The sequence below is a fragment of the Oncorhynchus gorbuscha genome, linkage group LG04 (genome assembly GCF_021184085.1).
Source record: "Oncorhynchus gorbuscha isolate QuinsamMale2020 ecotype Even-year linkage group LG04, OgorEven_v1.0, whole genome shotgun sequence".
Classification (NCBI taxonomy): Eukaryota; Metazoa; Chordata; class Actinopteri; order Salmoniformes; family Salmonidae; genus Oncorhynchus; species Oncorhynchus gorbuscha.
The window spans coordinates 55,938,347-55,953,326 of NC_060176.1; the positions used below are offsets into that span (position 1 = coordinate 55,938,347).

General features: G+C 42.0%; 1 protein-coding gene across 5 annotated transcripts in view; it reads left to right on the forward strand.

Annotated features, from left to right (window-relative positions):
- LOC124034321 (PDZ and LIM domain protein 2-like) overlaps positions 1–8,426 on the forward strand; it is a 59,872-nt gene extending 51,446 nt beyond the window's left edge. For 4 of the 5 annotated variants that reach the window (XM_046347350.1, XM_046347349.1, XM_046347347.1 and 1 more), the window contains 4 exons: positions 1,479–1,597; positions 4,795–4,940; positions 5,490–5,604; positions 6,605–8,426. In XM_046347350.1, the coding sequence (XP_046203306.1) occupies positions 1,479–1,597; positions 4,795–4,940; positions 5,490–5,604; positions 6,605–6,803 (579 nt within the window). In that variant the 3' untranslated portion in view covers positions 6,804–8,426. The remainder of the gene's footprint in view (positions 1–1,478; positions 1,598–4,794; positions 4,941–5,489; positions 5,605–6,604) is intronic. The other variant, XM_046347351.1, reaches the window with a different exon arrangement.
- The last annotated feature ends 6,554 nt before the right edge of the window (positions 8,427–14,980 follow it).

The following is a 14,980-nucleotide window of genomic DNA, read 5'->3' on the forward strand; positions in this document are numbered from 1 at the left end:
CATTTTTGGGCAGGTGTTATTGGGCAGTTTCACATTGAAAAAAATCATGTCTGTGTCAGTGGGTGTTCCCTTTCTCTAGTGAGCTTGCCAGAGATTATGAAGGAACTGTATGTTCACCCGAAGGAAGGATAGACCGCTTACACAGACGGGAACCTTGACCATTTCCTTTCAATGGTAAACGGCCATAATGAGACACATTCATAATCCACCATCATTGGCAGTAGCTTCCTGCCAAGATGGTACTCTAGCAGTGAGCAGTTAGGTAATGGAAGTAGGAAGCATTGTCAGTAAACCATATCATGCCGAGGTGAATAAGTTGCTAAAGTTTGCCATTTGCTCTTTCCCAATGCGGTATAATGGTTTATAACTGCCATGCATAATTGTAGGACATCTGGCGTCCACGATGGAAGTACACGTTGGCTCTCCCCTTCTATTCAAACAAACAAGAGAGCCAATGCCAAACATCTGTTACCATGCGAACAGCATCTCCGTCATCAGGCCTGGGGGCTGAGTCCCAGGTTAGATATAAATAGCAATCAAAAGCTAACAAGGTTGACAAAAGCGGGCAGGCAGGCAGCCTGCACGTGGAGTTAGGGCTGGGAGATAAATGAGAGCTGGATAAGGAGGGACGAGTTAGGTAAAGGACAGGAATGCTGGGAGTGTCTCATGATCACTCCATTGAAACCCGCAGTATGGGAAGGGCAGGAGGAAAACCATGACAAATCAGAGACTTTATTAGCACCAGTCATGGTGACTGTAGCCCTGGAGATCTCTTAAATTTCCACCAAGTTAGGTAAATCTGCTTTGTGGATTGATCTTCAAAAGTCCTTAAAGTCGGTGTCACTAGGGCAGGGCTCTTTTCTTGAGCGGATGGTCGGGGGGCCAGAACATAATTATAAATCATTTGTACCCTGCAAATTAACCCAAGACGCCCACAAATATATTGCATTTGACAAAAACGTAATCATTTCAAACCTTTACACTGGTACATGATCATTGCACCCAACTGAACTGGCCCCGGGAGGTCATTTCTGTCACCTGTTCACATAGAGCCCTCCCTTTCTGACCTGGACTGTTCCTATTCATGTGGACCTGTCCAGTTCTTTGTCTGTCTATTCGCTTAAAGAACGTTTTCCCCATCCAGGCTCATCTCTTTCTTTAGTTGTTGTGATTTTTCAGAACATTCTCTTCAATGCCAATCCACCCTTGATGAAGCAACGTTTTTGAAACAACATTAAATCAAATCCAGTAAGTGAAAGGAATATAGCCCTTTCTTTATCCGACTTCTTTATTGAGATATTGCATCACATGGTGCTTTCTTTCTCATGGTCTCATCAGGTTTCTCAACTCTATAAACTCGTTCCACTCTATAAAGTGCATGTCTGGGTTTCAGCATCTGCAGGTGGTTTGACCGAGCAGAAGAAGATGATCCATGCAGGTCAGACCAGTCTGACCTGTACATCGCTTTGTCTCCACAGGAGTTCTCTTCTCCGGACTTCAGGACTAACTCTGTGACCAGCCGAACCCCCACCCCTCCAGGACATTACTCGCCCCACAGCCCTATTGACCGCGAGCTGTCTGTCTCCCCCAGACGCAGGTATGAACATTCTCAATCCTCGGCTCCTCTACAGATCTACCACGATGTACACTACAAATTTACCCACTCTAACGTATGTTGATGTTGTGTATTTTGAATATGTGATTATGACTTACTACAAACAGGCTTAGGGTAAAACAAACTCCTGTAGCAATTCAGTAACGTGTAAAAATGCATAACGCAGCACTTAGTTAACCAAAACAGATGTGGTTGATCTTGGAGCTACAAGTCAGACTATTTTAGTGTGCATTGAAGGATTCAGCTGTCTTCATCAAACATTGACTTAATTGATTAGACCTTTTGACTGTACCTTACTCTGAGAGTCAGTGCTCTCATACTGTAGTGCTATTTACTCAACAGCCAAAAAGAAGAAAGTAGAGATTTTTCAAACCTGTCCCTTACAAAGCCTCTCAGGTAGTCTGTTTTTATCCGTACTCAGTGTTCCTCCCTTCTGGAAAGGCTGGGGTGTGTCTGTGTACACTTCTTGAAGAACCTCACTTTTCTGCTGGTCATGTGACATGTCAGAATATGGCATCAGACCCATCCACCTCAGGCTCTTACTCTTATCCCCCAAAATGTCTTGTTTCACTTCTTCCCTTAATTGGCCCCCCCTCTCTGTAGTCCCCAGGCTTCACATCAAGTCCCCCCCCCCCCCTTCTGACTCAGCCAATCACAGGCTAAGAGACACCCCCCTGAGACGCTTCTTTTCTCTCCAGGCCAATGAGTGGCAGCCGAAAGGCACACTTTTCAGTCCGAAACTCAATCTTCTCCTGCTCCTGTTTGGTGTATATAAATATATATAGGTGTGTGCCTCTGCGTGTGTGCTTGTTTTTGTGTGTTTGCTGGGTTACCACAGCTGAGGATAGACGTGCAGCCAAGAACAACTGTTACATCTGAAAGCAAAGATTATCTAGTTGTAAAGGAATCCTCCTTTGTTCCCTCTTTATTTCAGAGGTGAGTTATTTCTGACTTTTTATTGTATTTGGTCATGAGTTTAGGGGCAACTGGCTTTAATTAGTATGGCTGTGTTTTTGAATGAAGCAATGCAAACAACACCAACACAACACCAACAGCCCTATTGTTCTCACACTGGAGAATGCTGTTGGAGCTGGCAGCAGTGATGGCATCTGTTTTGACTGAGGCTTGTTTAAAGACGTGCATTTTCACTCGAGGAAGGTCAGGTGTTCTCTGTGGCTGTGGAAACATGAAAAGGATGCTTTTTCCATGTGCACATTTCTCGAGTGGTTTCTTAAAAACATTCTGACTGTTGTGGAGTCCACAAAGTACTTACTGGAAAGCCAACTAACAATATTATTTCCAGATACTGTGTGTTATGTGTAGCCTATTCCAGTTGTACTCTTCTTTTGAGTATGCATACATGCAGTATATTATGATATAGCTTCGGCAAGTTATGACTGTTTTTGTAACAGATTTCCCTCCATCTGTAAGTTTCTGCAGTTCACTGTTCTGCCGTTATGTTTGCTTTGCTCCCATGCTTTTGTGCTCTTAGTACATTTGACCCAGTATGCCCATTGGTTTGAAGATGTAATGTGAATGAGGGGGAAATGGATTTAGCAGGGTGGAGTGGAGCATGATGAAGACTTTGAGGGTGTGTTGGAGAGTCTGTTTTCAATTTAAACCATGTTCTATAATGCAAAGGAAAGAGTTTAAGCATTGAGGTTTGTCTCATCGTTTTGCCATCTCCTGTTTCAGCTGATGAAAGGCAGGCACGAACTCCAGTCCACATGAATGCATGCACACACATCTCTCCATTTCCATAGTGCCTTCAACAGGATTAGCCATGTGAATGATTATTCTTTTCCGTGGTATTGTCTTAGATTAGATCAGCACAGGGGGAATTTATGCAGTCAGTGTTTTTGACAGATGTGCTGTAACCTGGCATATGATAACACAGAGAGGGATCCAGCTGATGAGAATTGGCAGACTTTTACTGACAGTTTAGCAGGGATGTTCTGCTCAATTCTCTGAAGGTGAATGGCAATACACCACACCTGTGGACTGAGGGTCTGTCTGACCGGTTACACACACAACCTGACTGACTGAAATGCTCCCTCCAGGCAAACAATGTTGACTACAGTATTCTGTGCATAGGTCCGTGTGTACTTTCTGTCCATTTTTTTTTCTCTCAGTTGTTGCTAGGCTAGGAAAATATAACAATGGCAACCACACACAGTTAGGGTTAGGTAGCACTGTTGAATGAACAATAAAGTGAACCACTTTTTCATTCCACCACCCCAATGGCTAGGTATGTGGTGCTCATAAACCTGTAAGTGCAGTGCTACTGTGCTGCCTGCTAGTCCGCTAATTAGCTAGGCAGCAGAGAAACTACCCTGATGGGTTCACTCTTAAGACTATGTCCCATCACAAGCACTCCCATTGGTCCAAAAGGGCCACAAAACATGCATTGGCTTGAGTTGCCTCATAAGTTATCTTGCCTCAAAGCTAAAAGGTGTCCATTGGCTCCAGTGGGTCATAAATGTAATGATGGCATGAGAGAGGGGTAGTGGTACATGATAGAAATGACACGTCTCTGTGATTTTCCATCCAGGAATGCCTGGAGTCAAACAGCAGGATTGCCCACTTTATTTGGCCAATCATGGCTGCTGTGGTGGTGGGTAATCTGGAAAGCTTTAGCCACAGTTCTACTTTCCTAGCCATAAGCTAGAATGTCTTCACCTTAATACCCAAACACTACACCAATAATGTCTGCTACTTAGTTGATAGCATGGCACCGTCTACTCTACACAGGCGTTTTCAATATGTGTTCTTTACCTTGCCTGCAGGACATTTTCAGACTAGAGCAGTTGCTGCTGTAAGTGGATAGCAAGGTGATCCAGTTCAGTTGTGAATGTTTGGACTGCGATTGGAGGCTGGCTTTGCAATGTAGACTTTGGGCTGGAAGGTCAGTCACAAAGCTGACTGCTGCCCCCATCTTATTTTCCTCTGGATTCTCTCAAACTAACCCCACATAAGTTCTCCACAATGTACACATCTCCGTGAACATATGTGGACATTATTACACCGTCTACCGTACACGGAATGTACAAATGTACAGTACGAAGATAGAACATAGATTGTACATGGAATGGATATGGATATGGGTTGACTGATCAGTCTATTTATCAGAGTGGTTACGTAATAGGTAATAGCTACATCCCTTCTCTCTCCCACTGCAGTTCTGGCTCGGACTTTGCCATGCAGCGGTTTGACCGGGATTCAGAGGTCTACAAGATGATCCAGGAGAACAAGGAGTCTCGCACGGCCCCTCGACAGTCCAACACCTTCCGCATGCTGCAGGAGGTTCTGGAGTCTGATGAGAAGGGTGAGCAGATCCTCCCATAAACACACTCGTCTTCACTCGCGCTCTCTCTCTGTGACACGCCGGTCTAATAAACAGGTGTGTAGGATGTACTGTCCCGTTTGAAACCTATTTGAAGGGTCAACTGGATGTCAACTCTGAGGTCGATAGAGGTTATTTGTAGATAACGGTTATTGTCAAATTCAACACAATTTACCACAATTTTACTCAATTGTTTCATCAACCTTGTATTCTTTTCTGGCTACTCAGACAGTTATTTGATATGAATAGAAACATCAGGCCATCCCCTGGTTCAGAGCAGTTATAAAGTCCGATAAGGAAACTCTTGCATAGAAACTGTGACTTCGAGCATTGTTTTCAATGGACAGCAGAGTGTGAGTGTTGTTGTTTTGACTTTTACAAGCAGAGATGGTAATAAGAGTTTTATGAAGTGATAACAACCAGCATATGTCACTGGTGTCATGAAGTGTGTGACCCGGATCATAAACTGGTGGTGTTCAGACAAACGGTGTCGGCTCTGTCTGACTCTGCTCTCTGGTTTGTTCTATGCAGAGGCAACTGTGCGGTTCCCAGGACTCTCGCCCAAACCCACCCCTCCCATACCCACATCACCCGGGGGCGGAGTCCCCAAGTACCACACCTGTGAGAAGTGTGGCACCAGCATTGTGTAAGAGTCACCTCATGTCACATGCTGTCTCCATGTCCACAGGGGTAATTGTGACATGTTCTCTCTGTCCACAGGGGTAATTGTGACATGTTCTCTCTGTCCACAGGGGTAATTGTGACATGTTCTCTCTGTCCACAGGGGTAATTGTGACATGTTCTCTCTGTCCACAGGGGTAATTGTGACATGTTCTCTCTGTCCACAGGGGTAATTGTGACATGTTCTCTCTGTCCACAGGGGTAATTGTGACATGTTCTCTCTGTCCACAGGGGTAATTGTGACATGTTCTCTCTGTCCACAGGGGTAATTGTGACATGTTCTCTCTGTCCACAGGGGTAATTGTGACATGTTCTCTCTGTCCACAGGGGTAATTGTGACATGTTCTCTCTGTCCACAGGGGTAATTGTGACATGTTCTCTCTGTCCACAGGGGTAATTGTGACATGTTCTCTCTGTCCACAGGGGTAATTGTGACATGTTCTCTCTGTCCACAGGGGTAATTGTGACATGTTCTCTCTGTCCACAGGGGTAATTGTGACATGTTCTCTCTGTCCACAGGGGTAATTGTGACATGTTCTCTCTGTCCACAGGGGTAATTGTGACATGTTCTCTCTGTCCACAGGGGTAATTGTGACATGTTCTCTCTGTCCACAGGGGTAATTGTGACATGTTCTCTCTGTCCACAGGGGTAATTGTGACATGTTCTCTCTGTCCACAGGGGTAATTGTGACATGTTCTCTCTGTCCACAGGGGTAATTGTGACATGTTCTCTCTGTCCACAGGGGTAATTGTGTAACTGATGACAAATAATAAGTAATAATAAGCTGCTGACAAATACAAGCCCTGACATTGATACCTTTCCCTAAGGTGCAGGTTATTCCTCATAAACACAGAGGAGCTGAATTAATAAGCCTTCCTACAGTGTGTGTGTGTGTAATGTACAAAGATTAAAATCTGCAGAAACAATGTTTGTGTTGAGTACGACTGTGTCCCTCTGTCTGCAGTACACAGGCGGTGCGCATCATGGACGACCGCTTCCGCCACCCAGAGTGCTACACCTGTTCTACACCAGAGTGCGGACTCAACCTGAAGATGCGAGGTCACTTCTGGGTGGGAGAGGAGATGTTCTGTGAGAAGCATGCCCGCGAGAATTACCAGGGCCTTGGCACTGCCCCCTGTGCCACCGTCTCACCCCACCACTGAGGCTCAGAGCAATAGACCATGGGCTGGGGAACGGGAGTGGGAGTGCCAACACATCAGAGGTTGTGCCTTTTCTATAGCATTTAACTATTCTCTCCAGTTTTCTAATTCAGTTACTATGAGGTTTGGATGGAGCTTTTCTTTTCCCAGGCCCTCCCGGTTTAGCCCTTATAGATGTATTGTTATCGCTAATGTACAGCTGTATCGGGCGGCAGGTAGCCTAGTGGTTAGAGCGTTGGATTAGTAACCGAAAGGTTGCATGATCGAATCCCAGAGCTGACAAGGTAAAATCTGTTGTTCTGCCCCTGAACAAGGCAGTTAACCCACTCTTCATAGGCCGTCATTGAAAATAAGAATTTGTTCTTAACTGACTTGCCTAGTTAAATAAAGGTAAAAAAATATAGATCTAATAATACAACATCTCATTCAGACAACTTAGTGGGCTACTACACCTGCCACAGTTAAACCAACTTATTACAAAACAGGACTGGTATATGAATCAGATCAATGACAGAGCGTAACATTTTAATCCTTTGAACAGCATTGAGTCTCCTGCTGACCCGTTCGGAGGAAGGGAAATAAACTCTTCATTTGAATTCCAAGGCATTTGAAAGACTGAAGACATAAATATGCAAAGGGAGAACTTTCATCTGTGTCAAAACGTGTACTATATTTGTGGTTGTGTGCATTTGTGTGTGTGTGTGTGCTTGCGTGCGTGCGTGTGTTTGTGGAATTCAATTTGAGCAAGAGTTTTGATCATTCCTTTTGAAGTGATGGTTTAAGTGCCTGCGTTGCTGCCATTTCTCCCTGCTATTGGGATCACTATTGAAAGGTTTCAGTGGATTCAGCTTTAGAATGTCAGGCCGAGCCTGTGGGGTTTGTTTTTGCCTCGTGGTAGCACATCAGTTCAGTTGGAATTATGAAATGCGTATTTGCTTTATTGCTTTTTAAAATTTGAAATAAGGGAATATAAAGATGTGATGTATAAATAAAACATTTTTGTGAATGTTTCTTTTATAGAACAATATATATTATCGTATCATATGACATCTGATGGCATGTGTATGCACAGGGCTGCATGACTTGTAGTACTGTTTTTGTGTGAAGAAGTTTGCTGATGCTATTGCTGTATATTCTGTTTCTTCACAGCAGCACCCACAGAAAGACAGTGTCACACTTCATAAAAACACATCAATGCTTTTGAGAAATATGTAAGAATAAAACTACATGTATCTTGCTTGGCCTTTTGTATAGTTAGCTATGCATTTGTACCATCAACAGCTTGTGTTGTTGACAATTATGTCATGTAGGCTAAACCTTCCACCTCCTGGACAATAAACACCATGTGGACCCCTTCTCATCCTGTAGATCATCCTATAGATCATCTTATAGATGGGTACGTTTGGCCTACTGGTCCCACCTCTCTCTATCTACCTGGGAAATCATTGTGGACACACAGTCAGATTCATTTGTACTATAACCTGGCTGTACTGGGAACAACATTCAGAATTTATAAAATGAGCTTGGAAGTAGGTCTTCTATTCTCTGTAAATTTGTGATGAGCAGATTTTTTTTCTGCATTATGTTTTGTAAGAATAAATAGTATCTTTGATGCTCTTGAAATTAGGTTTTGAGTTGAATTGGTAATTTTGTGTTACCTACAGATCCTAAAATGGATCATGCTCATGCTTGTAAGATTTCGTAAATATGTAATGCATGTAGACTCAAATATCCTTAGACCTTTTGCATGAACCATGTGGCCAAGTAATTGTGATTAAATATGAAAAGTGATGCAAATCTAATAGAAACAGACATATTACCTTTCCTCAAATAAAAAGGTACATCAGTGAATGAAAATATAATATTGGCTTTTATCCCACACATAAAATGGCTATGACTTGAAGGCAGTAAGCTTTAAAGCATTCCTTTGGGCACTGTGCTCCGTCTGTCATTTACAGAGATACAGGAAGTAGTTCATTATCTGTACAACATAGTTCATCTGATAATACTTGTTGAATATATTTTCCAGATTTCTTGTTATTTATACTTTGCAAATGGACTCATTTCTATGTGAAAACAGAAATGGTCTATTCATTCCTTTTCAGTAGACACTCTTATCCAGAGCAATTTACAGTAGTGAGTGCATACATTTTCATACTGGTCCCCTGTGGGAATCAAACCGTAGCACCATGCTCTACCAACTGAGCCACATCATCACAAAGCACTTGATGTCTCACTGTACTCAATTACTGTCTTGTGCATTGTTCTTCTTCATGGTGATGGAAATTCTACAGGTACAAACCTAGACGACCAACCTATGTACAATACAGTAATGTACATTGAGTGGTTTGTAAGGATGGTAAATGAATACTGTGTAAAAAGTGGATGTTTTCCATGTTATTTGACCCTCAGCCTCTCTACTTCCTGCGACTATGGTCATTTATACTTAACTGTTTTTCACAGGTACTGCTGTTTTATCTTCCTCCCAGAAGGGGGCCACGTTGTCACAGTTAAAGTTTTTCATTATACTGAGGCTGTCCGACATATCATCTTTGGTATGTATTGTACTGGGGTTTACAACACAGTATGGTGATTCTGTGTAGTAGGACTTGTAAAAATTTTAAAAATAAACTCTTAAGTAAATAACTTTAAAAGACCAACAGATTTACAAAAATGTATACAATCCAATACCTTCAAGTACTGTACGCTACTGTACTACACTATTTAACTCATTATTTGATGTGCAATAACTTCAAGGCAGCCAATGATATGTCCACAATGAAGTTATTTAATAGATAGTGGTTATAAAGACATTTTAAGTATTAATATGTATTGTTTTTAGCAACTGGAATAATCACACAGATTCAGTGGTCTAGGTTGAGGATATATGGGTGTGGTTCCTGTGGGTTTTGCATGGAAGTCAGCCATTAGCAGCTTCAATGTTGTCATTGAATCCAACATTAGATGTCATCGCTTCCTCAAGAAAGGAAAAACATCAGGCCTCATGATGATACAGTACAGCAGTAGTTTGTATTTAGTTTTACACTGTAATGGTTACCACTGTTAGTAATGCTAAGATCATTTCTACCTTATTTTCTTGAAGATACTGTATCTAGTAAACTTGTTTTGTTTTACGGCTATAGAAACCTGTGATTGTGTTAGCCACTTTGAATACGACAGTGCTCATTGTACTGGTGTGTAATGTGAGGTTGGGAAGAGCCAGTGGAAATGCCCAAGAGGGATCATCAAATTCCTACTCCATCCTGACGTCACTTCCACCCGACCTCTTTCAACACTGAATCTCACTCTTCTCTCCTCAGATCTTCAGCTTCTCAGCTGGTCCCTCCACCTTTCCTTCCTTCCGTTCCCCCTCTTACCATATTCCACCTGGAATGGAGTCCAGATGTGGAATGGAGAGAGGGAGAGATTGCAATGAGGGGGGGTATGCAGAGAGAATCTTGGAACGACATTAAAGTTTGTCTGGATGCCATTAAGTACAATTTGATGTTATGTGCCGTTTGGGATGTGAAACTGTGCTCTCCAGATGAGAGAGATTTTTGGGCTGGTGAGCGGGAGTTGTTCTTGAAGCCTTATTTAACGGCTTGGATAAATAGCCCTGTGTTTCATCGCTGAGCCGGCACCCATCCACTCTTTCTGGTTTCCTTAAGAAATCATGCTGTCTCTCTGAGCCTGCTCCAGTGTACAGTATCACATACAGGAATAACAAACCCGGGGGTCTGCAGGGTGGGTCAGAGCACACTGCTCCATTGTACGACCGGGCATGCTAGCATGACTTGAGGTGCCTGCCTTTTGGATATGTCTGTGAATACATGTTACCGGCCAATTGCACCAAGATCCCTTTCAAATACTCTCCTGGTTCACCTTTTCATATTTCAAAATGCACTCCAGATTTGAAACTCTGAAGATTCATTCCTCCCCTGCCTCTCATACTGTATATCAGCAAGTCTTTTTAAACAGAGTTGCAGCACTGTTGGGATTTTTCAAAGACAAAGACAGACTTGTTGAAATGGACACCTGCAGAAAGTTTCATGTTTTTTTTTTTAGTTCAAAATTTCTTTAGGATACAAAAAGTCTTACCAGGCTGTATAACATTTGATTCTTTGCTCTCAGCAACACATCCTTTTAGAGTTGGAGGAATTGTAATGGCATTGCCATGGAATCTCGATTTCAACCCATCAGGATCAATAACCATCACAACCTGATATAGTCTACCTTGAAAGCAACTGCAAAACGTACATGTATCTGTAACTTTTAAGCTATGCTTCTTTCTCCCACATAAAAATGATGCATCTTTCTTTAGATCGGTGATCACTGTGGTTGCCCTTACAATAATGTGGATAACGAACTAAAGCAAACACTTTCATTGGTGATGGGAATAAGCATTAGTTGGGGTCATAATGCTATGAAAACAGTGCCATGAACTAAATCACAACTGCTCACTGGAAGTAAAAGGGACCATCTATTTTAATGGCCAGTAGTGTAGTAAGTACTACTGCGTGCTCACTGGAATGACCAGTAGTGTAGTAAATACTACTGCTTGCTCACTGGAATGACCAGTAGTGTAGTAAGTACTACTGCTTGCTCACTGGAATGACCAGTAGTGTAGTAAGTACTACTGCTTGCTCACTGGAATGACCAGTAGTGTAGTAAGTACTACTGCTTGCTCACTGGAATGACCAGTAGTGTAGTAAGTACTACTGCTTGCTCACTGGAATGACCAGTAGTGTAGTAAGTACTATTGCTTGCTCACTGGAATGAACAGTAGTGTAGTAAGTACTACTGCTTGCTCACTGGAATGACCAGTAGTGTAGTAAGTACTACTGCTTGCTCACTGGAATGACCAGTAGTGTAGTAAGTACTACTGCTTGCTCACTGGAATGAACAGTAGTGTAGTAAGTACTACTGCTTGCTCACTGGAATGACCAGTAGTGTAGTAAGTACTACTGCTTGCTCATTGGAATGACCAGTAGTGTAGTAAGTACTACTGCTTGCTCACTGGAATGACCAGTAGTGTAGTAAGTACTACTGCTTGCTCACTGGAATGAACAGTAGTGTAGTAAGTACTACTGCTTGCTCACTGGAATGACCAGTAGTGTAGTAAGTACTACTGCTTGCTCACTGGAATGACCAGTAGTGTAGTAAGTACTACTGCTTGCTCATTGGAATGACCAGTAGTGTAGTAAGTACTACTGCTTGCTCACTGGAATGACCAGTAGTGTAGTAAGTACTACTGCTTGCTCACTGGAATGACCAGTAATGTAGTAAGTACTACTGCTTGCTCGCTGCCTTTTCTTATTGTTGTTTTTGTTTAAAGCATACGGTGACTCATGGATAAGGCCCCATAATATTGCTTGCTATAGCAACAGGCAATTGGCAGTAGCAGTACAGTCATTAACCTGTAAAACTCTCTAAACACAATGGTATAGTATTCACTAGGAATATAATGTTTGCAATAAAAGCAATGTTCACTCAACATGTTATTTCAGTTGCAAATATCCAGTCATGTATAGACCTACAGTGGCAAGAAAACATATGTGAACCCTTTGAAATTACCTGGATTTATACATAAATTGGTCATACATTTGATCTGATCATCTAAATCCCAACAATAGACAAACACACTGTTCTTAAACTAATAACACATAATTTAATACATCATTTAAACATTCACAGTGTAGGTTGGGAAAAGTATGTGAACCCCTAGGTTAATGACTTCTCCAAAAGCTAATTGGAGTCAGGAGTCAGCTAACCTGGAGTCCAATCAATGAGATGAGATTAGAGATGTTGGTTAGAGCTGCCTTGCCCTGTAAAAAACACTCACACAATTTGAGTTTGCTATTCACAAGAAGCATTGCCTGATGTGAACCATGCCTCAAACAAAAGAGATCTCAGAAGACCTAAGATTAAGGATTGTTGACTTAAGTAAAGCTGGAAAGGGTTACAAAAGTATCTCTAAAAGCCTTGATGTTCATCAGTCTATGGTAAGACAAATTGTCTATAAATGGAGAAAGTGCAGCACTGTTGCTACTCTCCCTAGGAGTGGCCGTCCTGCAAAGATGACTGCAAGAGCACAGCACAGAATGTTCAATAAGGTTAAGAAGAATCCTAGTGTCAGCTAGACGTACAGAAATCTCTGGAACATGTTAACATCTCTGTTGACAAGTCTACGATACCTAAAACACTCAACAAGAATGGTGTTCATGGGAGGACACCACAGAAGAAGCCATTGCTGTCCAAGAAAAACATTGCTGCACGTCTGAAGTTTGTAAAAGTGCACCTGGATATTCCACAGTGCTACTGGCAAAATATTCTGTGGACAGATGAAACTACAGTTGAGTTGTTTGCAAGGAACCCACAACACTATGTGTGGAGAAAAAAGGCACACAAACATCCAAAACGTATCCCAACTGTAAAGTATGGTGGAAGGAGCATCATGGTTTGGGGCTGCTTTGCTGCCTCAGGACATGGACAGCTTGCGCTCATCGATGGAAAAATAAATTCCCAAGTTTATCAAGACATTTTGCAGAAGAGGCTGTCTGCAAATTGAAGCTCAACAGATGTTGAGTGATGCAACAGGACAACGGACCAAAACACAGAAGTAAATTAACAACAGAATGGCTTCAACAGAAGAAACTACTTCTTCTGCAGTGGCCCATTCAGAGTCCTGACCTCAACCCAATTGAGATGCTGTGGCATGACCTCAAGAGAGCGGTTCACACCAGACATCCCAAGAATATTGCTTTTACAATTTATTTATTACAATTTTATAAAGAGGAATGGTCCAAAATTATTCCTGACCGTTGTGCAGGTCTGATGCACAACTACAGAAAACATTTGGTTGAGGTTATTGCTGCCAAAGGAGGGTCAAGAGTTCACATCCAAGAGTTCACAAACTTTTTCCACCCTGCACTGTGAATGTTTACACGGTGTGTTCAATAAAGACATGAAAACGTATAATTGTTTGTGTGTTATTAGTTTAAGCAGACTGTGTTTGTCTATTGTTGTGACTTAGATGAAGATCAGATTAAATTGTATGACCAATTTATGCAGAAATCCAGGGAATTTCAAAGGGTTCACATACTTTGTCTTGCCACTGTACCAGGCCAATTTATCTGACCCATCGAGAAAGGCTGATTTAAGCTCCTCAAGCTGTGACCTTAGCTTCTAACATGATAGCCCTCATAACATTATGGCCTCACTACATTCTTCCTAAAGCTGGGAAGAGTTGATTTGTGTGAATATGATCTCTCCTGATGGGAAAAGCAAAATTTCAGAAAACCCTTTTGTATTGTAAGAAACATGTCAGAATCATCTGTTAACAAGGAACTTTTAGAGGTTCACTCACTTTCTTTTGCTCTCATAACCCATGTGCTCATTGAAGCCAAGCCCTTTTCCAGTCTTCTATAACCCTGCTCACACACAAGATCTTGGGTGGATTGAAGTCCATGGGAAACGTGCAAATGAGCACTAGTGCCCAAAGATTGTTAAGGGGAAGAAACATATGAATGGCCAGCTTCTTCTTACCGCATGTGTTGAAATCCAGCAGCAAGGCAAATCCCTGGATGTTGGTTTGTATAAATACGACATCTACTGGCAAACGTATTCCAGCAACGGGATCATGCATAATCAAATGCATTGTTATTAAAACAGTGTAGTCAGTCAGAGAATCACTTGTACATCTGGGGTCGTTTGCAAGTTTTGGTTATCTATTCATCACCTGATAACCAATACTGTAGATCTACTTTTAAAGACAATTATTGCATTTCTGCTGTACTTCAGAGCAAGCTACACTGTGGGATATGGTAGTTCATGAAGTATTTGATGTGTGAGTACTGTATTGATGAAAATATAAATTGTCATTGTTAATTAACTAAAGGCTTGTCTATGACTATTGATGTCATATTGATATTACAGTTATCAATTGAACTCTTCTTTAAAAATGTAAATTTATGTCACATGAAAATTGATTATCCAGCCTCGTTTCATGTCGTCGGTAGGCCTTCATATGTTTATGAATGTCAGATGTGCACAGTGCACCACCTTCAATTGCAGATCTACTTTCAGACAGACTGTAGTCTGGCGACCATAGACATTAAGGCTGGCTACCGGTGACACAAAAGAATTGAGAGCAGACAAGTTAAACTTTCAAAGAGGTATCT